The sequence below is a fragment of the Taudactylus pleione genome, unplaced genomic scaffold, assembly GCF_031769625.1.
Source record: "Taudactylus pleione unplaced genomic scaffold, aTauple2 ptg000179l, whole genome shotgun sequence".
NCBI classification, from domain to species: domain Eukaryota; kingdom Metazoa; phylum Chordata; class Amphibia; order Anura; family Myobatrachidae; genus Taudactylus; species Taudactylus pleione.
Genome location: NW_028284581.1, coordinates 15,708,020 through 15,734,226, shown reverse-complemented (window position 1 = coordinate 15,734,226; position 26,207 = coordinate 15,708,020). Strand labels below are relative to the sequence as shown.

Below are 26,207 nucleotides of genomic sequence, written 5' to 3'. Positions count from 1 at the left end.
TTGACAGAGGAAAAGATCTCTGCTTTACAGGCAAAAATTCATATTTGTCTTCAGAGTCGCCGAGTGTCCCTTCACTCGGCAATGAGGTCCATGGTGTCGAAGTTCACCATGGTAGAGTATGCCCAGTTTTCACTCCAGACCTCTGCAGAAGTTGATCTTCTCCAGATGGAATGAGTTGCCCTAGTGTTCACTCTAGCTCCGGCAGAAGGCCCGAAAAGGGGGCATGGCCTTTGAAAAGGGGGCGTGTCTATAAGACGTGTCCCCTTTTCCTCACTCTTGGGGGCGTGTCTGGCACTTACGGACACGCCGGGCAGCCCCCAAGCGCTGCAGACAGGGAGAATAGATGCCGGGCGATTGCGCCCGGCGTCTGTTCTCCGGCGGTGACCGGGTCACCACACATTTCTCCACCCGCGGGACACTGCGACCCGCGGGTGAAGACGGCACCCGCAGGCTGTGAGGGCAGGGCGCTTTTTGCCCTCCAGAAGGAGGGCAGGGTGCTTTTTGCCCTCCAGAAGGAGGGCAGGGTGCCGCGCCCCGCTAAAACAGCCTAGCGGGAACGCTATTGCCCCATCGGATAAAGACACTGACAATGGTGCTTTCGTCAGAGGTACAGTTGTCTCTGGCCTGGTGGCTACAGATGTCCCACCTCAACAGGGTATGCCCCTTTTGGATCTCAGACTGGGTTCTCCTGACGACGGACGCCAGTCTCCGTGGTTGGGGGGCTGTGACCGGTCCACACTTCTTTAGGGAAGGTGGCCGACAGCAGAATCTGCTCTTCCAATCAACATATTGGTACTTCGAGTGGTATTCAGAGCTCTTCAGCAAGCTAGACTAGTTCTTCACGGAAAACCTGTGCAAGTCCAGTCAGACTACGCCACCACAGTGGCTTACATAAACCGCCAAGGAGGAACCAGAAGTCAGCGGCCCTGACACAGTTGTCCCGCATTCTGGCTTGGGCGGAAGGCAATCTCCCAGCTGTCTCGGCAGTGTTCATACCATGAGTCCTCAACTGGGAAGCAGACTTTCTCAGCCATCAGGATGTGCATCCCGGGGAATGATTTCTTCACCAGGAGGTGTTTTGATTCCTAGTGAACAAGCGGGGCCTTCCAGAGATAAACCTCATGGCCTCCTGACAAGACAACAAGCTTTCTGTGTACGGGTCAAGAACAAGAGACGAAGAGGCGCTTCTGGTGGACGCTCTGTCGGTCCGGTGGATCTTCCAGTTTGCGGACCTCTTCCCTCTATTCTCCCTTCTTCCTCGAGTACTTCAGAAGTTCAAGCAAGAAGGAGGCACGCTCCTGTTGATAGCTTCAGTGTGGCCCAGCGGTCACTGGTCCTCAGATCTTCGGAGTCTCTCCATAGTCAGTCCGATGCTGTTGCCTCAACGTTCGGACCTATTGTCTCAAGGTCCTTGCCATTACCCGGACCTGGGTCGTCTGTCTTTGACGGCGTGGCTGTTGAGACAGCCCTTTTAAGGTCTGGGTTTTTTTCCAGCTCTATAATTAACACCATGCTAAGAGCTCGGAAGCCTGCTTCTGCAAGAATTTACAACAGAGTGTGGCTTACTTTCTTTGAATGGTGTCGACCTAGAGGCTTTGATCCTCAGGTGTTTAGGATATCCAGGGTTTTGGCTTTCCTACAAGCGGGCTTAGATCACGGTCTTCGCCTGGCTTCCCTGAAGATGCAGGTTTCTGCCCTGTCAGTGTGGTTTCAGGGTAAGATTGCTACCCTTCCTGATGTCCGCACCTTTATGCAAGGTGTACTTTTTAGTTAGCCTCCCTTTGTTACACCAGTGGCTCTTTGGGATTTGGCTGTGGTACTGAGGGCTCTCCAAGGGCCGCTGTTTGAACCACTGGACTCAGTGGATTTAAAATGGCTTACAGCTAAGACTGTGTTTCTTCTGCCCATTGCTTCGGCCAGAAGGGTGTCAGATTTGGGGGCTCTCTAATGTCGCCCTCCCATTCTGATTTTTCATAGTGATAGGACAGTGCTTCGCACTCACCCTGGTATTCCTACCTAAGGTGGTATTTAGTGTCCACATTAATGTGGAAATTATGGTGCTGGCCTTTAATTCCCCAGACCTCTCAGCTGGTGAGGCCTCCTTGGATGTGGTAAATGCTCTAAGGATTTATGTTGACCGTACCAATTCATTTCGGCCGTCGGACTCTGTTTGTTTGTCTTCTTTGGTATCCGTAAGAAGGGTTGGCCTGCCACTAAGCAGACTTTGGCAGGGTGTATTCGCATGGCGTTTTCTGAGGCTTACATTGATTAGGGCCTTCCTGTACCATCCTCTGCAAGGCAGCCACGTGGTCTTCTGTCCATACCTTTGTGAGGTATTATGCATTTGATACCTTCGCCTCTCAGGATGCTTCCTTCGGGCAGCAGATTTTCCTTTCAGCACAGGAGCATCCCCACACTTAAAGGATACTGCTTTGGGACATCCCCAAGGTATTCTGTTTATACCTTTTATGGACCCTGAAGTAGAAATAGAGATAACAAGGGTAAGTTCTTACCATATCTCATATTTTCGCTACTTTAGAAGTTTGTCCCCCCCCCTTAATAAAAGTAGGTCTCCAGAGGACATTTCTAAAAAAAATGTTGACACAGAAAACCTTTTGAGGGACATTCCAAGGGGTGCAGGCTGCTTTTTTAAAGTCTGCACCCCAAAACCCCAATTCTGCACTTTTTTTTGCCATGTATTACGTGGTGAAAACTTATCCCCGTATTTTAACAAAGACTTTTCGCACCGGAGAAAAGTCCTTGAAATTGAATATGGGGATAATTGAAACTGGCGAAAATGAAAAATTATTGCCGATAACTGACTTTTCGCCCCATATTGAATATGACCCTACGTCTTGACACATCAGGAGGCGAGTCAATTCAGCGAGCTTGTAATAATGCTGGGAAGGAATTCCCGGCGCTATTAAATTCAGCGCAATGTTAGGGCGTCTAAAGGATCTCTTCTCGCACCCTCCTGAGGAGAGCAGAAAGCCATCTAAAGTTCCGTCCGAAAGGCTGTGTGGACCAGTTGGTCAAATGTGAATTTGGGATTCATTTAAAAATGGCAAGTTTGGAAAGACAGGACAATGGGAGTACAGGTTTGTCACAAGATTTTATCATTCTATCTCGTGTTGCATGGGGGTCTCTAGCTAGTGTTCAGGATCAGTCTAAAGGCAGGGCTCAACAATTTTTTTGTAAAATCTAGGAGCCAGCTTAAAAGTTTAGGAGCCAGACCATCGTCAGTTACCAAAATATATGAAAACTTGTATAGACCATCAAACATGCCCCTCAAGCTCCCCACATGCCATCAGACCACCACACATGCCTCTTCAATGCTCATCCGATTCTGCCCCATGACCATACCTGCCCCCAATTCAAAATATATAGTATTCAGTAGGACCCAAATGCACATTATGCCACACAGTAGGACCACAATTCTTACTGTGCCACAGACCCAAATGCACATTAACATAATATTAAAACAAATAGCATTTGGACAAAAGTATATAACCCAGGAGAAAGGTGCAGGAGTCTTATTAATGAAATGACAGTCGAGTGAGCAGCGCTTTTCTTTGTGTGCTACTCAGCTGCTGCAGCTACAGTACACACAGTATGGTCCGGCCCTCACCTAGCCACGCCACTACCCTGCACAGCCCCAAATCCCCCCCATCCAAATCTTATAACTGATTACATTACTTAAAAAAAAAAAAAAAAACGGTGCCAGAAAGTAAATAAACCTGGACAAACCACTCCACATTGCCATGCCACAGCTCAGCTACCTCCAGGCACACCACCCCTCACAGTCATACCACTGCTCTGCTACACCCAAACCACCCCCCACACCCACGCCACTGCTCTGCTGCCTCTGGCAAATCACCCCCCCCCCCGCCCCCCCCCCCCACGAGTCACACACCACTGCTCGGCTACCTCTACAGTCAGTCAGACACACGTGCCTGCAGAATTTGCCACTGCCAAAGACACGTCAGGCGGATCACAGCTTACACTGAACAGATACATACAACACGTCTCCCCGTCCTCCCTCTGTAACCATCACCTACTTGCTCATCCTCCTGCATTGAGACCGCTAAAGGCAGCCCGTCCGTCACCCGGGCGACCACAGTCAGCAGCACCATGTTGTGCAAAGGAGATGCGGCTTCAAACAACTCCCTGCAGCCACTCCTCGGCTAAGCCTCCCCCCCCCCCCCCTGCGCCCCCATGTCTCTTACTGGTGAGAACTACTTCCCAGCGGGAAGGGTGCTTTGAGATATCTTTTGTACTTTTGATGGTTTGGAAGGGGATGAAGCAAACCAATATTTGAACTATTTCCAACAGGAACGCCAATTGATGATATTACAATTCGGTGGCTGCTAAACCCTCTTAAATTTTAGTTCTGTTTATACAATCCTTGCTGAGTCTGCAATGTTTCCCCTTCCAAAAATGTAAAGAGATGGCCTAAAATTGGTTTTGGTTTTAGTAGAATTATGTAGGGAGCAAAGTGAAAAACAAAATTTTGGAGGGGAGCATTATCTGTAGAGCATCTAACCGTCCTATCTACAATATCTTTTATAGTTACCTTGTGATTTGGTTAGTTTGGCAATAATTACAGTCTATTAACAGTTCACAGATCTGAATTTCTGAGTATTTTAGAGTTGTGGTTTGCTAACTATATAGATATAGTTTTAAAAAGGCTTAATCCTGATTATGGACCGTAATCAATTAGAAGCGAAAAGCCGAGATCCGCTACAAAATATCACCGATTGCGACTTTTCGCCAGGTGGAAACTTATCTCCGTATTTAATTACATCTGGTTTTTGCGTACACGGAAGTCAATGCAATGTGATAGGTGAAAAAGATTTGCCTCTGAATAGCAGGAGAAAATACGTGTAGTTTTTTTTTATTTTGGGATGCAAAGGTGGGGAAACCACTCAGAACCCTTGGGACAGCCCTCCAAAGGATAACTGCGTAAAAAAATCCCTAAAAAAAAAAAAAAAAAAGGCGAAAAAGTACAAAGTGGGGGTTCAAACACAAAAAGTAGCAAAATAGCCTTTTGGGTGGTCTGCAAGTATGGGTGAGGTTTTTTTTTATTGCAGGTGCTTGCTTAAGGTGCATTTTTTTAAAACTTCACTTTAGCGACTTTTAAATATGCTTGCACCCATTTTTAAGTACCCTAAATTTGACAGGACTACTTACTTTCTCCCAAAAAAACTGCTAAATGCTATTCTTCACCACTTGTGCAAAGACACTAATTAGAGGCAATTGTACCAACTTAAGTACCCCAAACAGTTTCATTAGGGCTAATCGGGCACTACTACATTGATCTCCAATGTTTCCACATCTTTTTGAGGGGTTCAGGCTAATTTCCCCAATTCTGACACCACTTTTTGCCTGCTCTGACTTTGCTTGTCTCCGTTTTCACGTCTTTTGGAATTGAGTAGGGCGAACCGCTGGTACACGCATGATAAGTTTCCGCGGCTAAAATACGCAATGCAGGCGAAACTTTATCGTGTATGCGAAGCTAACTGAATAACGCCCTATGTCCAAAAGCCAAATCTTACGATTTATACATATTCCGTTTTTAATTTAATGCCTTTGAGTACTCCTGAAGGACTGTGGATAGCTGGTAGTGAGGTCTCATGACTGGTGATAAATAAAACGTGCAAAAAATAGATTTTATGGTAAATAGATCCATTAATAGTATCTGTAGATAAGTCTTTTGAACTTTGTTTTTCTACAAACTGTTACATAGCCAAGACAAACATAACAGCTGACAGATGGCAGCTCTTTCTGGTCCAATCGATGTATCAAAACCCGTGGACAGGAACCTATTACTAAAATCTCAAGCTGAGAATTTTTTGTCAACCTTGAGAACCAGCTAGTCCAAGCCTGGCAAGGACCTTAGCCATATGCAACCAACACCATCTGTATCATAGGTACATGATTAGGGCATATAATGCGCTAGTATGTTAAAACTTCTTGTATGATCAGGGACTTGCCTGATCAACACAAGTCTACATGCTCTTGAGTAACTAGTTGAAGAAAAAAAGGGGTTAAGTCTGTTGGCTAATAATTTGCCACAGTATTAGTTATCAGAACTGAGAAGAGCTATAATTGGGGCATCCTTACCAGATCTGGGAATCATGGTGATTTGGGCCTCTAGCATTTGTTTAGGCCAAAAAGTTGTTTCTAGTTGCATTATTGTACAGGTTAGTAAAAATATGTTTCCAACTCACCTGATAGCTGTTTTTTTAAAATAATCTTGTCCGTATGCCTTGTCTTTTTTTTTTTTCTTTGAAATGTAATTGCAGTATTGGCCACCCTCCTCTCAGAGCAGAGAGCTTCCACTTCATCAGGTAGGGAGGGAAGATGTAAAGAGTTTAGGAAACCAAAATAGTTGACTTTATATATATATATATATATATATATATATATATATATATATATATATATATATATAATCTTACACACACTCTATATCCCTACAAATTATATCTACTTCAGGGTCCATAGGGTATCCACAGGATACCTTGGGGTATAGGCGATGGCGGCAGACATCCAGGCACCATAGAGTTACATTTTCAGCCTCCCAGGATGCACTGGGGTCCCTCTCCTATACCCCGCCCCCGAGCCTCAGGCCACTCAGTTTTCGTAGGTGCCTGGCCGGACCAGTCGCACCGTACAGAGGGGGGTCTTTTTAAGGCCCCTGAATATTTCTTCGCAGCTGTGGCTGCACAACTAGAGTGCTCCAGCATAGGACAGTCAGTATTGACGTCCATGCTGTCACTCCTACACCCCGCCTGTACCAGAACGCCGGTACCGATCCGGGGATGCTGGTAGGTACCTGGGGTCACAGCTGGCGGTGATCCCAGCTACCTGGACTGTGGCCGGATGCACGGGGAACAAGGTAAGCGGCGGGGTCCCGCGGTGGGCACCCGCCGGTAACACAGTCCTGTTTGGTCCCCAGGCAGGGGGCTCCCTGGGGACCGGCTGCGCGTGGGGCCAGGTACGGATATTGCGCCTTTCAATAGACCACCAGGGACAGCGGACCGCAGCATGTGCGGTACAGCGCGGCGTCGCAGGGGTTAATAGCAGGCAAGGGGAGAACGCCTTCACTGTCTCACAGCCGGCGTCTCCCCCGCTGCACAGTGCCATTCCACAGCGGTCTGAGCGGGCTGTGTCAGCGCTCCTCCCCCGGGCTCTGCCTTCTCTCTGCTCCTCGGTGGCTATTTTCTCACTACATGTGCTGGGGATGGCAAACGCCTCTGGAAGCTGATACAGATGCCATTGCGGTCCGGGTCCCCCGCATACCTCTCCTTCAATTAAGGTCAGTGTATGCAGCACTGTTTCCTACCAGGCTCTGGTCTGTGTAGTTGATCGCAGTGCTTGTAATGCAGGATATTATCTGTGCATTGTATGTGACTTAAATGCTAGCGCTGTTTGCCTGTACTTTCATTTCTGACTGTCAGCCTTTTTCCTATCCCTGTTCTTCTGCTACAGCCCTTGCGGTGCGATATTGCAGGGTGTTTATTACCTCACAGTAAACATGGTTTTTCTGTGTGGGAGGTCACATACGCTCCGTTCACACTCCATGTCTGAAAGTGAACAAGGATATCCTCTTCCAGCTATAATGTACTGATATCATGTGCAGTTAGCGGAGGGATATGTAGACGCTGAGGGTTTATGGAGGGCATGTTGTATTATATATCACGCCCCATTTCTGTTACTGTGCCTGCACAAAAAAAAGGGGACCGACCCTCGGCTGGCTAAGATGCTTACAGCCCTTGTGGGCAACGCCCCCTGCGTTTCCCCATAGGGGTTATCGCAGCCTGTGGTGGTCTCATCACATGCAGGGGTCCCTGGACAGTTGATGGTACCCCAGTGTATCCTGTTTTTCGCCCCCCCAGGTCTCGCAGGAGCCTGTGTGGGTGAATTTATTGTCCAAATGGTATAGCACCTGATGGACATTTTGCAGGGGGAGTCACCATTTCGGCCTTCTAAACGGCCTTTCGGGTCTCAGACGGGTAAAGACATGACGTCTGATGACAGTGACATTATTGACTTTTTCAGACACGAGCCCCTTAGTGCAAAGGAAGCGTAGTCTGGGTCTAAAGTCTATATACCTGGCCTTATACGGGCAGTCCGTGCGGCTTTGGTTATTACATATCCCCCGTGGCTAAATCCAAATATGCCTTCTTTAAGGATAAGGGTGTTGTCACTGTAATTCCTCTATCTGGTCAGTGGATCATTTAGAGGAGGCGTGGAAAATCCGGGTAAGCGGTTCCAGCCTCAAAAACAGTTGACCTTTTGCATACCCCTTTTGCGGATAATTACATTTCCAAATGGGAGTTACCTTTACGGGTAGATTCTCATGTTACACGCCTAGTGAGGAGTGCTACGTTGCCCATGCCCTCCAGGTCCTCTTTGAAGGAGGTCCAGATTGCAAGGTGCAAATATATCTAAAATCCAATATTCCCTTGCTGGAGAGGCTTCCAGGCCGGCTACGGCCGCGTGCTGGGGGGCCAGAGCCATGGAACGCTGAGTAGGTAACTGGATCTCTGCACACTGACTCTCCAGCAGAGCAGGTGGATAGTGGCAAATTCTCAGCGACTTTGCCACGTTCATAATGAGACGGTCTTACATATAGCCTACTCCTTTCCAGAATCTCCTCGGCAGCAGTAGCGGCTTGCCGCTCCCTGTGGTTGCGCTCTTGGAAAGCGGACGCAGATTCCATTTGGAATGCTTTGCCTTTTACGGGACAAGTCCTGTTTGGCCCTCGTCTGGACGCAATTGTGGCCCTGCCGGCAGCAGCTACAGTCCCATCAGGGTCTGGGGCTTTGTCTTTTCGGCCCTGTGAGGCCAGGGTAAGTCTAAAATACAGCATTCCAAGACAGTCAGTAGCCAGGAAATCTGCTCAGCCATAAGAACAGGCTTGGAGTACAAGACGTCCTACTCCCAAGTTGGACTATAAGCCTTCAGCCTCACGGGACGGGCCTCCTCTCGGGAGACCCCAGAGTTGGAGGCCAGCTTCTCCAGTTCACCCAGTGCTGGTGTCTGACCACCACGGACACTGGGGTAAGAGAAGTATTTTCTTTAAGGTATGTCCTCTCCTCCCGGTAAAAGCCTCCCAGATGGTTTTTCGTTACAGGTCTTCTGTCAATTCAGGACAAGGCCATGTAATTTTTGAGGGTGTTACACTCTATGCTCCAGGCAGGAGTTATAGTACCTATTCCGTTGCCCCATAGGGGAACGAGGTATTACTCCATCCTCTTTCTGGTACAGACACCCAATGGGTCTTACCAGGACATTCTCAACCTCGAATCCTTCAACAAATTCTTAAGGGTTCCTCGGTTCGGGAGGGGGACCCTGCATTCCATCATTCAATGGAGCCTGGGGATTTTGTGGTGTCGTTGGATATATTCAGGGTGACTACCTGAATAGCCCTCTTTTCTTAGCACACCAGTGTTTTCCTCAGGTTTGCAGTGGTCGATAAGCATTTCCAGTTTCTGGCATTGCCCCTTGGTCTGGCCTCCGCGCCTCACGGTTTACCAGGGTCATGGCAGTTATGGCAGCCCACCTGCGGATGCAGGGGGTCCGCTTGTTACCCTATCCGGGTGACCTCCTGTTGTTACCACGGTCTCCAGAGATACTTCAGTGCCATATGCAACTGACAATATCTGTGTTGCTACGTTAGGGCTGACTGATAAACTGGAAATGGTCCTCTCTGATTCTTCAGAGGATGCTCCATATCCCAACATCTGAGGATCTTTGTGATTGAGGAAAAGATCTCTGCATTACAGGCAAAGGTACGCAGTTGCCTGCAGAGTCGCCGAGTGTCTATTCACTTGGCAATGTGGTTCCTGGGTTCCAGGGTGTCGCTGTTCAACATGGTGGAGAGTACCCAGCTTCACTCTAAACCTCTGAATAATTTGATCCTCTCCGGATGGGATGGGTTGCCCCATAGGATAAAGTCAGTAGGCTTTCCCCGGAGGTTTGTCTCTCTCTGGCCTGGTGGCTGCGGAAAGCTCACCTAAACAAGGGGCACCCCCTTAGGGATTGCGGACAGGGTCCTTCTGACGACGGACGCCAGTATCCGTGGCTGGGAAGCAGTGACGGGTCCACACTTGTTCCAGGGCAGGTGGACACCAGTAGTTTTTGCGCTTCCCATAAACATCTGAGAACTCTGAGCAGTATTCAAGGTTCTCCAGCATGCAGGACAGGTCCTCCACGGAAATACCGTGCAGGTACAGTCTGACAACGCCATCATGATGGCTTATGTAAACCACCTAGGAGGTTCCCGAAGTCAGGCGACACTAACAGTGGTGTCCCGAATTCTGGTTTGGGTGGAAGGCTATATCCCTGCCGTCATCGGCAGTGTTCATTCAGGAATCCTCAGCTGTCAAGATGTGCATTCAGGGAAATGTCCTCTTTATCAGGAGGTGTTCAATCTTCTGGTGAACAAGTGGAGCCTTTCAGAGATGAGACTCTTCTGATAGACGTAGGTAGGTCCAGTGGACCTTCCAAGTGTGTACCTCGTCCCTCCGTTATCCCTTCTTCCTCCAGTAATAGCAAGAAGGAGGCACGCTCCTGCTGATAGCTCCAGCGTAGGCCAGATGGCACTATTACTCAGATCTTCGGAGCCTCTCAGTTAACACTCCGAAGCTGTTGCCTCTACGCTCGGACCTGTTGTCTCAGGATCCTGGCTGATACCCAGACCTGGGTTGTCTGTCCTTGACGGTGTGGCGGTGGAGACTGCCCTCTTAAGGTCTAGGAGTTTTTCCAGCTCTATAGTTAACAGGAGCTCTGTCCATGCTAAGAGCTCGGAAGCTTTTATCTGCAAGAATTTACCATTAGGTATGGTATACTTTCTTTCAAGTTGTGTCGCCCTAGAGGCTAGGCTCCTCGGGTATTCCGGATATCCAGAGGTTGGCTTTCCTACAGGTGGGCTTAGATAACGGTCTTCGCCTTGCTTACCTGAAGGTGCAGGTTTCTGCCCTGTTAGTATGGTTTCAGTGTAGGATTGCTACTCTTCCTGATGTCCGCACCTTTGTGCAGGGTGTACGTTATATTCAGCATCCCTTTGTTCCACCTGTGGCTCCTTGGGATTTGGCTGTGGTCCTTAGCGCTCTCTGAGGACCGCCATTTGATCCACTGGGCTCAGTGGATTTCAAATGGCTTACGGCTAGGACTGTATTCCTTCTGGCTCTTAATTTGGCCAGTAGGATCTCAGAATGGGAGGCTCTGTCATGTAGACCTCCCTTTTTCTCATCTTTCCTAGGAACAGGGCAGTGCTTCGCACTTGCCCTGGTTTTTTACCTATGGGGGTGTCTAGTTTCCACATCAATGAGGAAATTATAGTACCGGCCTTTACTTCCCCAGTCCTGTCTGCTGATGAGGCCTATTTGGCTGTGGTACGGGCGCTAAGAATTTAAGTTGACCGTACCAGTCCATTTAGGAAATCAGACTCTCGGTTTTGTCCTTTCTGGTTTCCATAAAAAAGGGTTGGCCTGCCACTACGCTAACTTTGGCAGGATGGATTCAAAGGTCTTCCTGTTCCATCCTCTATTAAAGCTCTTCCACTAGGTCTGTGGGTCCTTCGTGGGCAGCTCGACGTGGCGCCTCAGCGGTGATTGGCAGCCACGTGGTCATCTGTCCATATTTTTGTAAGGTATTATGCTTTTGATACCTTCGCCTCTCAGGATGCTTCCTTCGGGCGGCGGATTCTCCTTACAGCACAGGAGCGTCCCCACCCTTAAAGGATACTGCTTTGGGACATCCCCAAGGTATCCTGTGGATACCCTATGGACCCTGAAGTAGAAAATATGAGATATGGTAAGAACTTACCTTTGTTATCTCTATTTCTACGAAGTCCATAGGGTTCCACAGGACTCCCGCCCTGTCGCACCTGTACTGCAGATGGGCTTTGATCTGGTCACCGGTTTCTCCGTCTCCTTCTGGTGAGAATGTGATTCTTGTGTGTTCCAGACTGTCTTTTCTCTCTCTTTTTTGCTCCTGCTCCGGCCTATGGCTTGTTACGAAACTGAGTGGCCTGAGGCTCGGAGGCGGGGTATAGGAGAGGGACCCCAGTGCATCCTGGGAGGCTGAAAATTTAACTCTGTGGTGCCTGGATGTCTGCCGCCATCGCCTATACCCCAAGGTATCCTGTGGAACCCTATGGACTTCGTAGAAATAGAGATAACAAGGGTAAGTTCTTACCATATCTCATATTATTTAAATATATATATATATTTATATTATACATACAGTCAGGTCCATAAATATTGGGACATTGACAGAATTTTCATATTTTGGCCTCTATTCACCACCACAATGGTTTTGAAATGAAACAAACAAGATGTGCTTTAACAGCATACAGATTTAATTTGAGGGTAATTACATCCAAATCAGGTGAACGGTGTAGGAATTACAACAGTTTCAATATGTGCCTCCCACTTTTTAAGGGGCCAAAAGTAATTGGACTATCCACTCAAAAGCTATTTCATGGACAGGTGTGGGCTATTCCCTCGTTATTTCATTATCAATTAAGCAGCTAAAAGGTCTGGAGTTGATTCTAGGTGTGACATTTGCATTTGGAATCAGTTGCTGTCGACTCTCAATATGAGATCCTAAGAGCTGTCCCTATCAGTGAAGCAAGCCATCATTAGGCTGAAAAATCAAAACAAACCCATCAGAGAGATGGCAAAAACATTAGGTGTGGCCAAATCAACTGTTTGGAACATTCTTAAAAAGAAAGAACGCACTGGAGAGCTCAGCAACACCAAAAGACCCGGAAGACCACGGAAAATAACTGTGGTGGATGACAGAAGATTATATCCCTGGTGAAGAAAAACCCCTTCACAACAGTTAGCCAAATCAAGAACACTGGTAAATGAAGGAGGGTACTGCGCTCGAATGAAGGGATATTTAGTGAGTGTTCCCAAAGAAGAGAGGTTGACAATCTGTCTGTATGAGACAATTTATTAGGAGTCACACTGCTCCTTTGTTAAAACAATGGATATATGTCCATAGGTATATATATATTAAGGATACAGTTTGTGGATGGATGTCTGTAACGTTGGTGGATACCACTAACTGGTCTGACTGTCCCAACCTTAGGGTGATTACTTAGATAATTGCAGTGTTTCAGTATATAACATGCAGTGTGGTACGTGCTGTTTGCTCAAAAAAAGGGTGAATCTGGCTTCAAAAGTATTAAGTTCTCTACGCGAGGTATGTAAGCAGTGTCTGGTGGGGCGGCGTCCCGTGTCCCCCAGGTGCACTTACTTACCCTCTACGTCCTTGTTGTACACCTCCAGGTGTACTTGATCTCTTCCGCTGTGTCCTCCTGGTCTCCGATGTTCCGCACTGGTGTCGTGCAGTACACACTGTGCCCTGTGAAACTTCCGGGTGTCACGTGTCGCGTGATCTTACGGCACCCAGGCTCAGCGGGGGTATCAGCGGCTCCACTCGCTCCGTCGCGAGGAGACTTCGGATTCCTTATTAGGTGTCTGGCGGTCTCTATGTTAGATAAGGGGTCTGTGGATATGAAACTCCGACGCGTATCGGCCTTCCGGGCCTTTCTCAAGGAGTGAAGTTGTGCGCCATCTTGTGTGTGGTGTCCCTATATATAGGGAAATCCTGATGGGCGCCATCTTGGTTGTGGTGTATGTACTTCCTTATGTCTCTTATATCCAGTGGCCATCTTTGTTAAGGGAACCTGGTTAGTGGTGATCCCTTAGATATCTTATATATAAAAGAAAAAAAAAAAAAAAGAAAGGGGGATTGTGTTGCTCGGCAGCCATCTTGATTAAGGGAGAAACAAGATAAACAAGTTACTGTGTATTCTGCTTATTGTGTGCTGCATATTCCGCTAGATCTATTCCTGTTTGGATCTCATATCTATCGGAATAGTAATACTCGACGGCCATCTTGGTTATGGGAAAGAAAAGTTATATGACATATGTAATCTACCTATTCTTTAACAATCACTGCTTTGATCTCATTGTCTACATTTAATCCAAGTGGTGTGAGTGTTTTCATGATAAATATCCATTTGAGTTCTTCTCTATTCAAAATTTTTTCAAAATCCCCACCTCTCCAATTTTTTGTGATGGTACATATCCCTAAAAACTTCAGTCCTTTGGGATCCCTATTGTGTGTCTCTCTGAAATGTAGTGACAAATTGTGAGTGTCTATACCTCTTTTCACATTCCTGATGTGTTCTCCCATTCTTACACTCAGTTTCCTAGTGGTGCGTCCTATGTCCACGAGCGGAAAGCAGCTGTGCATAACACCGTGGCTGCCGTTTTTTCGTCATTCACTGCCTGCATCTCTCCCTGGTTCAGGAGGTGAGCAGCATATGTAACAGAAGGCTGGATTCTCTTGCTCCAGGCATCCCTAGACTACAGGATTCTTCTCAAAAAGGGGGCTGTGAATGCTTATGGGGTGCATTTAGTAAAGAGCAGAGAATTTATTACTGTAGGAGGGTGTCTACTCCTCTCTTCATACATCAGCCTTCTGTCTCTGTATACTGTCTGCATCTGTACTAGTATACTGTTTCTTTATTTATGCACTGTGTGGGTGCTGTATAAATGTCAAACAGGACTAAGGCTTCTCAAAAGATGTTTGTTCAAAGTATAGTAACAAACAGACCAAGCCACATGCTACGGGCTTCACGTTATGTGATGCTTGTTTAGTTATGGATACTTCTGCTCCCATTACTAACTCACCCACCCCTCCATGGGCTGCTGACATGGTAGGTGTTATGACAGAATTAACGTCTGAATTGGCGGAGGCTCGTAAGTCTCAACCTCCCTGGGTAGCAGGGTTAACCAAGTCTCTAGGCAGCTTGGTACAGGTTTTGGGTACCGCTACTGCTATTCCCTCAACATCTTATTAAAAATACCTACTCAGAAGCCTCCTCTTACTACCGTCCTCCAATCAGAGGATTTGGACGAGGAACTCCTTGCTCATAAGGATACTGAGGAAGGTGAATTCATGAAGGTTTGGACGATGACTGTACAGTGTCTCAAGACTTAGAATCCGCCTCCACGGGTTGGAACCTGTAATCCTGGCCGTCAGGCAGATCCTTAATTTGCCTGAGGATATAGTTCATGTTTCCCAGGAGTAAGAGTTATTTAATGAAAAGGTTGGCGGTTTTCCCGTTCTCAGTGGCCTGGACACATCCGGGTAAGAGGTTCCAAATTCCTCTTCAGTTCCCATCCAGCTATCCATTTCCGTCATCTGTGATGGAAAGGTGGGAACCCCCCACTCCTCCTGTTGATGCGTCTGTTTCCCGCCTCCCTAAAAACACTACGCTTCCAGTACCGGGGGCTACATTGCTAAAGGACCCTTCTGATCGTAAGTTGGAGTCAACGCTAAGGTCTATTTATACTGCAGCGGGGGCTCAGCTTAGACCTACACTTGTTAGTGCCTGGGTTAACAAGGCTATGACTTGCTGGGCTGATCAGTTGATTTCGGCTTCCAGAGCTGAATTACGTGTACTAACAGAACACATCCTTGAGTCAGATCAGTCCTCTCATATCCGCCTCTGCTATTTCTGATTGCAGGGCTCTCTGGTTGCATTCTTGGCAGGCAGACGCAGAATCCAAACATGCTGTGGAGGGTTTACCGTTCACTGGTGACATGCTTTTTGGGCCGGAATTAGACAAATGGATATGCCAGGCCACTGGGGGTATGTCTTCCTTCCTTCAATGGCTCCGGCTCCCAGGAGAACTTAGAGGACCCTCGTTTCAGTCCTTTTGTGTGCCACAGCCCTTTCGTGGTAGATCCCGACGTGCCCCCACTCAGGTAAGGGGCGGCAGAGGTCGACCACATACGGTTGCACGTAGACTGGAACAGAAGCCAGCTGAGCATCAGGTGGCATGACGGTCTCCTGTGGTGGGAGCTCGGTTACAGAATTTTTAACAAGTTTGGAATCAGACCCATGGATTTGTAGTGTTCACTCTAGCTCTGGCGGCACGCAGGGCGCCGGAGCTAGAGAGGGCAACCTTGTGCGCGCGTGGTCATGAAAAGGGGGCGTGTCTATAAGACGCGTCCCCTTTTCGTCATACTTGGGGGCGTGCCTTGCGCTTACGGACATGCGGCCAGCCCCCAAGCGCTGCCGAAAGGGAGAATAGATGCCGGGCGCATGCGCCCGGCGGCTATTCTCCGGCGGTTGCAGAGTCACCACATGTTTGTCCACCCGCGGGACACTGCGTCCCGCGGGTGAGAACGGCACCCGCAGGCTGTGAGGGCAGGGCGCTTTTTGCCCTTCTCCTGGAGGGCAGGGTGCTTTTTGCCCTCCAGAAGGAGGGCAGGGCGCCGCACCCCGCTAAAACAGTCTAGCGGGAACGCTAGATTTGCAAACTGCTTTCCCTGGGATACCGAATAGATTTCGAATTCTCCCCTCCAGCTTGTCTCTTCACTAAGAGTCTGCCAATAGCTACAGACAAGGCCAAGGTTCTACAAGAGGCTGTCCAGTCTCTAATAGTATCGGCTGTGGTAGTTCCGATTCCAGTGAATCAACGAGGTATGGGGTTTTACTGAAACTTTTTTGTAGTGCCCAAACCGGATTGTTCGGTCAGGCCCATCTTAAACCTGAAGTCCTTAAACCTGTACCTGAAGATGTATTGTTTCAAAATGGAGTCTCTTCAGTCTGTCATAGCAAGCTTAGATTCATGTTCTAATTTGGTAACAGCATCAGGCCTTCCTGCGCTTTACCATATTTCAAAATCACTACCAGTTTCGGGCCTTGCCGTTCGGATTATCCTCGGCTCCCCCCATTTTCTCTAAGATTATGTCAGTTATGATTGCTCATCTCAGGTCATCAGGAGTGAAGATAATTTCGTACTTGGACAACCTATCAAAGCTCCAACAGAATCCCTTCTATTGGACCAAGCCTCACTGACCTTTCAGACTCTAATCCAGCACAGTTGGATACTCAATTCCAAGAAATCAAATCTCAGTCCGTTCCAGAGGTTTCTGTTTCTAGGAATGATCCTGGATACAGCATCACATAAGATTTTCCTTCCAGAAGACAAAGCCCAGGATATTCGATTGCTAGTTCAGTTGGTACTCAGACCAAAGAAGGTGTCCGTGGTTCTTTGTCTGCGTCTTTTGGGGAACATGATAGCTGCTTTCGAGGTGCTACAATTCGGATGGTTCCACTCCAGAGTGTTTCAGCTGGACCTGCTATCACAGGGGTCAGGTTTGAACTCGGCAACCAGGGTGGCTCTCCTCTGGTGGATACAATTCAACAATCTCTTAGCGGGCCGAAGATTCAGACTATGGGATTGGATAATCGTAACAGATGCCAGCCTTCTAGGATGGGGAGCAGTAGTCCTCGACTATCACTTTCAGGGTCGTTGGTCTCCTCTGGAACCACGTTGGCCCATAAATGTGTTGGAACTCAGAGCGATTTACTATGCTCTCATAGAAGCAACAAAGTTTCTGGAGTCCCTTCCGGTAAGAATTCAGTCGGACAACCCGACAGCCGTCGCTTACATCAACGGCCAGGGCAGAACTTGAAGTCGCATGGCCATGCGAGAAGTAACTCAGATTCTCAGGTGGGCTGAGAGTGAGTCGGTGATCCTGTTGTCAGTTTTCATCCCAGGAGCGGTCAACTGGGAAGCAAATTACCTGAGTCGTCAGGATATCCATCCCAGGGAATGACAGCTTCACCCGGACGTGTTTCATGCTCTTGTCCGTCGCTTGGGTTGTACTCGGGTGGATCTCATGGCTTTTCGATTGAATCATCAGCTTCCGGTATAAGTGTCAAGAACTCTGGATCCTCAGGCGGAGACAGTTGGCGGTCTGACAGTGTTGTGAACCTACAACTTTGTTTACCTGTTTCCTCCGATTCCACTTCCTCGAATACTAAAAAGGATAAAACACGAGTCTGCCTCAGTCACTCTCGTGGCTCCGAATTGACCTCGACGAAGTTGGTTCTCTGACCTCCGGTCCCTCTTAGCACATGAGCCGGGGCCCCTTCAACTTCGCCCGGATCTTCTGCTGCAGGGTCCTTTCGTACACCCCAACTTGACGCAGCTGCGTTTGACGGGGTGGCTTTTGAAAACGATATTTTAAGACGCAGAGGCGTCCCTGACTCGGTTATTCCCACCATGTTTTGCGCCAGAAAGCATCTGGCGCACATATTTCATGGTGTTCCAATGGGGACCTTCCGTCTACGACTTTTCGGTTATATCGGTTTTTTGCTTTTTCTCCAGACGGGATTAGATTCTGGCCTTCGCCTTGGAACTCTAAAAGTGCAGGTTTCTGCTTTCTATTTTCTTTCAATGAAAATTGGCACTCATTACTGAGGTGAAGACGTCCTTCAGGAGATCTTGCGTGTGCAGCCTCCTTTTGTGCCTCCAATAGCTCCCTGGGACTTGAACCTGGTACTCTGGTCTCTTCAGTCATCCATGTTTGAAACTCTGGAGGAGGTTGATATTAAGTGTTTGTCACCTCCTCTCTTTGGCTTCGGTTTGCAGAGTCTCGGAATTAGGGGCTCTGTCCCACAAGCCTCCTTTCCTTGTGTTTCATGATGATAGGTGCGGAACTCAGGACGGTAGCCGCTTTCCTTCCTAATTTGTTGTCGGCCTTCCACATAAACCAAGCTATTGTGGTGCCTTCTTTCGTAGAGGATTCAGGTGTTCCTTCTACCCTGGATGATGTTCGAGCTCTTCGTATTTGTTTTTCGGACGGCATCCCTCCGCAAGTCTGAGGCTCATTTTGTGCTCCTATGATGCTGTTCAGAGGGGTAGGCCAGCTTCCAAACAGACGTTGGCTCGTTGGATTAGACTGTTTATCCGTCAGGCTTATGTCAACAATGCTCATCAGCCTCAGTCCATTTTGGCCCTCCTCAGTCCATTTCGGCTCACTTCACACGATGTGGGTGCATCGTGGGCGGCCGGGAGGGGTACCTCCACTTCCCTATTGTGCCGTGCAGCCACTTGGTCATCTGTTTACAAGTTTGTGAAGTTTTACAGATTTGATACGTTTGCGGCCTCAGCATCAAGTTTTGGCCGCCTTATTTTGCAGGTTCCTTAGAGCGCTCCCGCCCGTGGGGAAAACTTTGCAACGTCTCCAGCGTAAGGACCTCCAGTGTCCCCTAGTGGATGAAAGAGAAATGGGATTTTGGTACTTACCGATAAATCCTTTTCTCCGATTCCACAAAGGACACTGTACGCCCACCTCTGCACTCTTTGCCTGCCGGTTCATTTGTTTCATATGTTGTATAGTTGTGGTGTTGTGTGATGTTCTCTTCTTTCTCTCCTGTTGTTCTCCATCGCCTCTCGGTCTTCATTTTCTAAACTGAGGGCTTATGGGGAATAGAGGGGTAGGAGCTTCACACTTCTAAATTAATTAGTGCCAGCTCCAGCTATCCACGACTCTATACCCCAGCGTAAGCACCTCCAGTGTCCCCTGTGGAATCCGAGAAAAAGTTTTACCGGTAAGTACCAAAATCCCATTTTGTGTTCTGCATTTATCTGTGTAAAAAAAATGTCTCCATGGAAATTAAGTGATAGAAAAAGGAAAACAATAGTAATAAAAACTAGAGAAACAATACAAAATAGCTTCCATGTGGATGGTTTTGGGCCCATTAAAAGTGGTGCAGAAAAGTTTTAGTGTATGGGGAGGATTCATCCCTGGACCACCTTACAATCCTTCATATAGACATTAGTTGAGGTGGTAATTACCGGGGTATATAACTAACATATAGATAACTAGCATACAGTATCAGCTCCACCAATCATAGCTATGCAATGCAAACATAAATAAAATACTAACTTACAATAGAAATATCTAGAAGTACTACGGTGTTTCTCAAGAACAACATATGAAGTAAAGCTTTTACTAGAGCATAAAATTGTATTAACTCGCACACTTCACTAGTGAGTATGCATTGTACACCACTGATACTTAAGATAGCAAAAATTATGATGAGTCCTGACTTCAAAAAATAAACCAACATCTAAGGACCAATCGAAAACTTAATGTCCCAAGGGATGTCCACTCCTTTCACATTGGTTTATGAACCATATTGCATGGTGTTTTCAAAGAAATATTCCATTCCTTTAGGGTAGTCAGTTTATCACTCACCCTCTGGCAAAGTGCAATTTATTTATACAGTTTTTCTTGTGGGAAAGCCCCATATGTTTTGAATATGTCCAGACCTTAGGGCACTTGTAATGGGTCTGAAAAGTCATCATTTCATTAATGTGGTTGGATAAATATCCAAAAAGAGTTGAATGTCCCCAAGGATTTAGGAAGAAGATGGTAAGGCAATCAGAATAAGCCTTTCTTGAAAGTCAAATAAGTAGTCTTGGAGAAGAGGTAGCCTTAGGGTAAGATATGAGAGCTTGTTTAGTTTGTGTATCCTATCAGTGAGCAAATCAGAGGACCATTTTTTCAAATAAGAGAGGAGGCATAATTATACAGCTGCATGTTAGAAAAAGTCTGTTGGCTTTTCTTTAACGGAGGCCCCCTTTCCATAAAGTGTACCATCGGCAGTTAAATCATTGTGAGAGGAGACCAGGGGGTTTATTTATGAAGTGTCGGGTTGTAAAACCCGACCCTTCTGTTCGTGTTTCTGCCCGATATTTAAAAGGGTAGTGCTTTTACTAGACGTGTCTTGCTAGTAAAAGCACTACCCTTTTAAAATGCAAACAGAAGTGTAGTTTTACTACCTGACACTTCGTAAATAAATCCCCAGTTCTTCCATTTTGCTTTCTATATAATCTGTTGGCTGGTTGGAACGAAAATCTTGTAACACTGGAAAATTTACTAAAAACTGACATTAAGACAAATTGGTTGAATTTAATTTGGCCATTTCCCAGATCTCAATCTAATCGAACATCTTTGGAATGTGCTGGAAAAACAAGTCCAAGCCATGGAGGCCCTACCTCGCTACATACATGAGGAGCACAGCACGTTTTGGGAGGTGTATCTAGCAAATAGTTGTCCATAGTGACCCCAATTTGCCAGAGTTTTTTATTGATCTACATACATCAATTTACCAGGTCTCTATTTTTGAATCTTTTCTTCAAAATTTTATACCCCTGATGAAGTGCTAACAGACGAAACGCATTTGTTTGATGGATTCACTCCACAACCCGAGAGGAATTATCTGTACATTGGATTCTAGTGCTATAAAGGAATAATCAGGATTATGCATGTCAAAAAATTGATTATGTAAGCATTTTTGTGTATACATTTTATATGTCAGATTGACAGAGAAATTTTATAATAATAAAAATATTTTATTGTTCAAACGATTCTAATGGTGCCTTTGTGCCATGTTTTTGGGTGTTCTCTGGTGAACGGTCTTTTTTTAGACAAATTGTTTCGGAACATATGGAATCTACCAGCAACAATATTGGCTTCAAAACAGATGAATAGACTGTGAATTGGATTATCTGTTAAAAGAACATCCATTTTGGTGACAATTAGAATTGACTTTTAATTCTTAACATCAAAAAGAACTTTTGTTCAGTATTTTAATTGATGTAACGGAAGACATTGGATACATTTGCGTCCTCCAAATTTTTAGTTTTGTATGTCTTGATCGTAGTGTTCCCACTAACTGGTTCAACTTGAGGTGCAGCAATTTATATTCTAGCGCATAATTAGGACATACTTTTTTATTTATATAATATATATATTCTCATGTTCATTCCAAAATATTGCAATCATTTGTCCAGCTGGCCAACCACGTCAAGATCTTCGCATCTGGCCAGTTCCTACACTGACTCTCAATAATATGAGCTTTGCTCTGTCTGCCACACACAGATTTTAAATGCAAGTTATGCTACTTAGAGAAGTATGGGTCCTGGTTTAAAGAGACAATCGCACCCAGACATATTAGCACCTGGGAATAAACTGATAACGTTTGTCTTGCATTTGAACAGCAGGGAGCCCTAGCAAATGTGACCACAAAAAAATTCTATAAATAGCCGGCTTAATCCACGGCACTCAACTATCTGGGGTCACATACCAAGGGCACCGCAGATGGTTGAGTGCCGTGGATTAAGCCTGTTATTTATATATTAAGATGCTGTCCTGATATGAATAGGATGTTCATGCTGTGATCAAATTGTTTGGAGTGCATGTCTTGAAAATGGTCCAAGTGTGGACCAAAATGTTGACCTGATACTGCAACCTGTTTTTGGATATGTGGCCTTTGTGTGTAAATAAACTGATACATATTGCAACACAAGACTGGGAAAGGACTGCTCCTAAGCCTGTCCCAGAGGCATCAGTCTGTAACACAAACTGCTTCTTAAAGTGAGGAGCTTGCAAAACAGGATTTACACACAAGGCTCGTCTTAAAACCTGTCAAATAGTCTGTGCTGGCCTAGACCATATTATCTGGTCTACGGATTGTTTCTTAAGGCACTCAGTGGAGCCACCATAGTAGCAAAATCATGTATGAATCTGCGGTAATAACCTACCAGACCAAAGGAATGTTCTGAGTTGTGATTTATATTTGGGTTTAGGCCAGTTCTTTTAGTGGACCCTCCAGGATCCCTACCACTAGTCACCCTCGGGCCTATAACCTGGGTGACTAATTCACCATCCGGATCATTGTGGATTTGCAACATTAAAGACAGATAACAGGTGCTGCTAATTAGCCTTGCTTGCAAGTGATCCCAGGAAAACCTGAACTGGATCTCATTAGCATGCTGTTTATTGCTCCATCTCTGCACTAACGTGCTGCTCCACATTAACTTCATTTTAAAGCATGCTGCCCCTGTCACAATATATATAATTTGTTATAATTGATATTAAATTGATATTCTCATTAAAAACATGTCTTGACACTTACTGCCCCACCAGTGTTCTATAACCTTTTATTAAATAATATTTTTATTAGCGTAGTTCCACTCGGTTTAGATGCCTAGTATTGTGTAGTACCCATCTAGCCCAGCAAAGTGGCATTGATTCCACAAGTGGACAGAGCACCTCTGGAGAGATGTTGACCCATGCCGTCTGGATAGCTTCCTACAGCTCCCTGATATTTGTATGTGCAAGATCTTGGGTACAAATGGACCACTCCGCCACTTCCCATAAATGCTCGATTGGACTCATGTCAGGTGAATGTGGTGGTCACACCATTCGTTAGAATGCACCTAAAACCAATTCTAAACAACTTTGGACCAATGGCATGGTACATTATCCTGCTGGTATATTCCATTGTGGGGGTACATGAAGTTGATGAAGGGCTGCAAAATGACATAATGCAATGCAACGTAGCGGTTACCGGTCAATGACTTGTTCAGATGGACCAGCGGGCCTAAACCATGCAACATGAACACACCCCACAACATTATGGAACCGCCACTAGCCTGCACGGTATCTTGTTGATAACTGGGGTTCATTGCCTCATGGGATCTGCACCACACTCCAAACCTACAACCAGCCCAAAACAACTGGAACCGTGCCTCAACGGACCATGCCACGTGTTGCCAGTCCTCCAGGGCCCAATTAATGATGTCATGAGCCCAGATGAGGCACTTTTCCATTATCGTAGTGTTCACCGGGGCACTCCTCTGGGTCTTCTTTTGCTTCAATGGGATATAGGAGCAGAACGATGCACTGACCTGCAGGATATGTCTGGTACCTCCTGCATTGAATGTGGATATTAACGATACTGGGTTTAAAACTCTATACGCTCCTGCCTATACCTTCTAAATCCTGCCTATACCTTCTAGAATTGTCGCTATTTGCGTATGCAGTCATACAGTAAATAAATGCCTTCAGACTTTGAAATGTGTTTCCAACGCACAAAAAGGTTGTTATTCAACATAAAAACAGTAGGTTACACGCTGTGATCTAAAGACAATTTAGTGCAAAAAAATCATACAGACCCAAAGTACAGTTATTAAATACGCACGCGCTCTGGGACCAGTTACCGGCATCAACAAGAAAAACTTCCGTCAACAGAATCGTCAAGAAGACTCCAGATTGGGGTCAAAATGCACATATATACCCTTACAGGGATAAGCAGTACAATAGGCAAGTTTGGCATGATTCCATTGGTTCTCAGTCACGGTGCTTCTGTTACAGGACATTTAACAGGTCGATTCAAATGGACATAGGTCAGCCTCCAACGGCCTTTTGTCTCCTTTTTCCCGCCGCATGCAAATCTAAGCTGCTAACATTACATAGTAAATTTTACTGTTTTAACTCTACAGTCCATAAGTTGCGAACACATGTTGCGATCTTCTCACTGATGACACCGGAAAGCTGTTAAGACAGTAGATCAGTACAACACCAAACACTGTTTGCTTATCATGTACTAAACCTTAGTTATCAAATAGTCTTTATTTCACAACATTAGTAATATAAACCTTGAATATTACACTTTGAAGCTATGGAACCTTTTATGTGAGTGTGCAGTGTGTAAGTATTAGGGGTTTGGGAAAAGACGCTAGTTAGATTTATGTAGTGAGGACTTTTAACTTAGGGAAGATGCGTACGCATGAAGCTAATAAACAGCGTCCGTACGCGGGGTATTATGCATTCGCTAATGTGCGTCGTGTTAACAGCGCAACGGTGTGTATTTAATGTTTGTATGGGGTATGGTGAAATATGTGATCGCATGATGCTAATAGCATCGCCATATGTAGTTAAGTGTGAGTTTCTCTAAAATGGCGCTGCGCGGTCATTCGCAAAATGGCGTCGTGCAGATCTCACTTTTGAGATGGTGTATTGTGGCCATTCGCAATATGGCGTCGTTCCAATCTAATTTTAAACTGATTCTGTCTCAGCCAATTATCCAGCTTCGACAATATGGTTTGAGTCGGTGTTGCTTGTCTGTTACTACGGTAATTTCTGGCCAGACGCCACTGGTCACTATCATTAAGCATCCGTGGTCAGCCATTACTCTGTCCACGATGGGTGGCAATACCTTCCATGAAGTATTCCCATTAAACGTGTGACACCGTAGATTGAGGAATGTTGAATGTCTGCACAACTTTGGAAATGGAATGTCCCATCCTTTAGGCAGCCACTATCATAACCCATTCGAACTCCGCCAATTCACATCTACTTGCCGTAAGCAGCCTAACCGGAGTTCAAACTGACTCACAAATTACTTTTGGCACTTCAGCCAATATATCTCCTCAGACAAATTTCTTGGTGATAAGAAGACACATCTGCACCTGATTTTGCTGTATTATGTATTTCATATAATAAATGTGTACACCTTAAACTTCCTTCCTGTGTGAGCTTTTCAGAATAGGGTTTGATTATTCATCACCACAATGAAAGAGGGATGATACAAGTGAGGTTAGGCATTGAGAGTTCCTTTTGTGATATAGTTTCTACCCTGCTTTATGTGGAGATGGAAATGTATTATTGCTTACTGTTGCAGTTCAAAGAGTTTATTCTTGGAGAAATATCCTCAGTTCTTGCCAGGCAGTCCGGCACCAGACCATGGGGTCTATTTCTAAGCCTTGGATGGAGATAAAGTGAACGGAGATGAGGTACCAGCCAGTCTGCTCCTAACTGCCATATCACAGGCTATATTTGAAAAATGACAGGAGCTGGTTGGCTGGTACCTTATTCCCCGTTCACTTCAAGGTCCATCCAAGGCTTAGTAAATATACCCCCATAAGAGAAGATTACTCTGCACTGCACCTGACTAGACACAGTCCACCATCTTTCCAGTTAGACACCACATTTACTCACACCGATCGGTACAACATTGCATTATTTTGTAACACTTTGAATCGCTTATCTCAGCAAGTACTTCATGATAAAGGGTCTCCGCTCTCCTGCGTTGTAAATATCCAATAAAAGTGGCAGCCCTAAATTGCTGCTCCAACTATAATGAGTCTTGTCTTAAGGTGAACAACGTTTTTAATGTTCCATTTTGTCACTTTCTGTAACTTGGAAATTAGAAATCTTGCATGTATCTGTTTTTTTTAGTTGGTATGCATAATAACAATCTCTACTTCTACTGTTATTTCTTTTCCTTGGTGTCAAATTTTAATTGACATTTGCAACTTCTCACTAAGGCTTTTATTTCCTTTTCATCTTTATGTTACAGGGGTGTTTTGGTAAGGCTGTCGGGCTGTAACCACCCTGTGGTTATGAAAGGCTTGTGTGCAGAATGCGGTCAGGACTTGACACAGTAAGTAAACTACTAAATTATTCCCTCTGCACGTATATTGCTTTTGTGCTCAGGTCTGTTTTCTTGGGAATTA

At 45.9% G+C, this 26,207-nt stretch overlaps 1 protein-coding gene across 1 annotated transcript in view; it reads left to right on the top strand.

Annotated features, from left to right (window-relative positions):
• Positions 1-26,207, top strand: part of CTDP1 (CTD phosphatase 1) — a 165,461-nt gene that overhangs the window by 13,131 nt on the left and 126,123 nt on the right. The window contains exon 2 of the mRNA XM_088475897.1: positions 26,051-26,134. Within this exon, the coding sequence (XP_088332023.1) occupies positions 26,051-26,134 (84 nt within the window). The remainder of the gene's footprint in view (positions 1-26,050; positions 26,135-26,207) is intronic.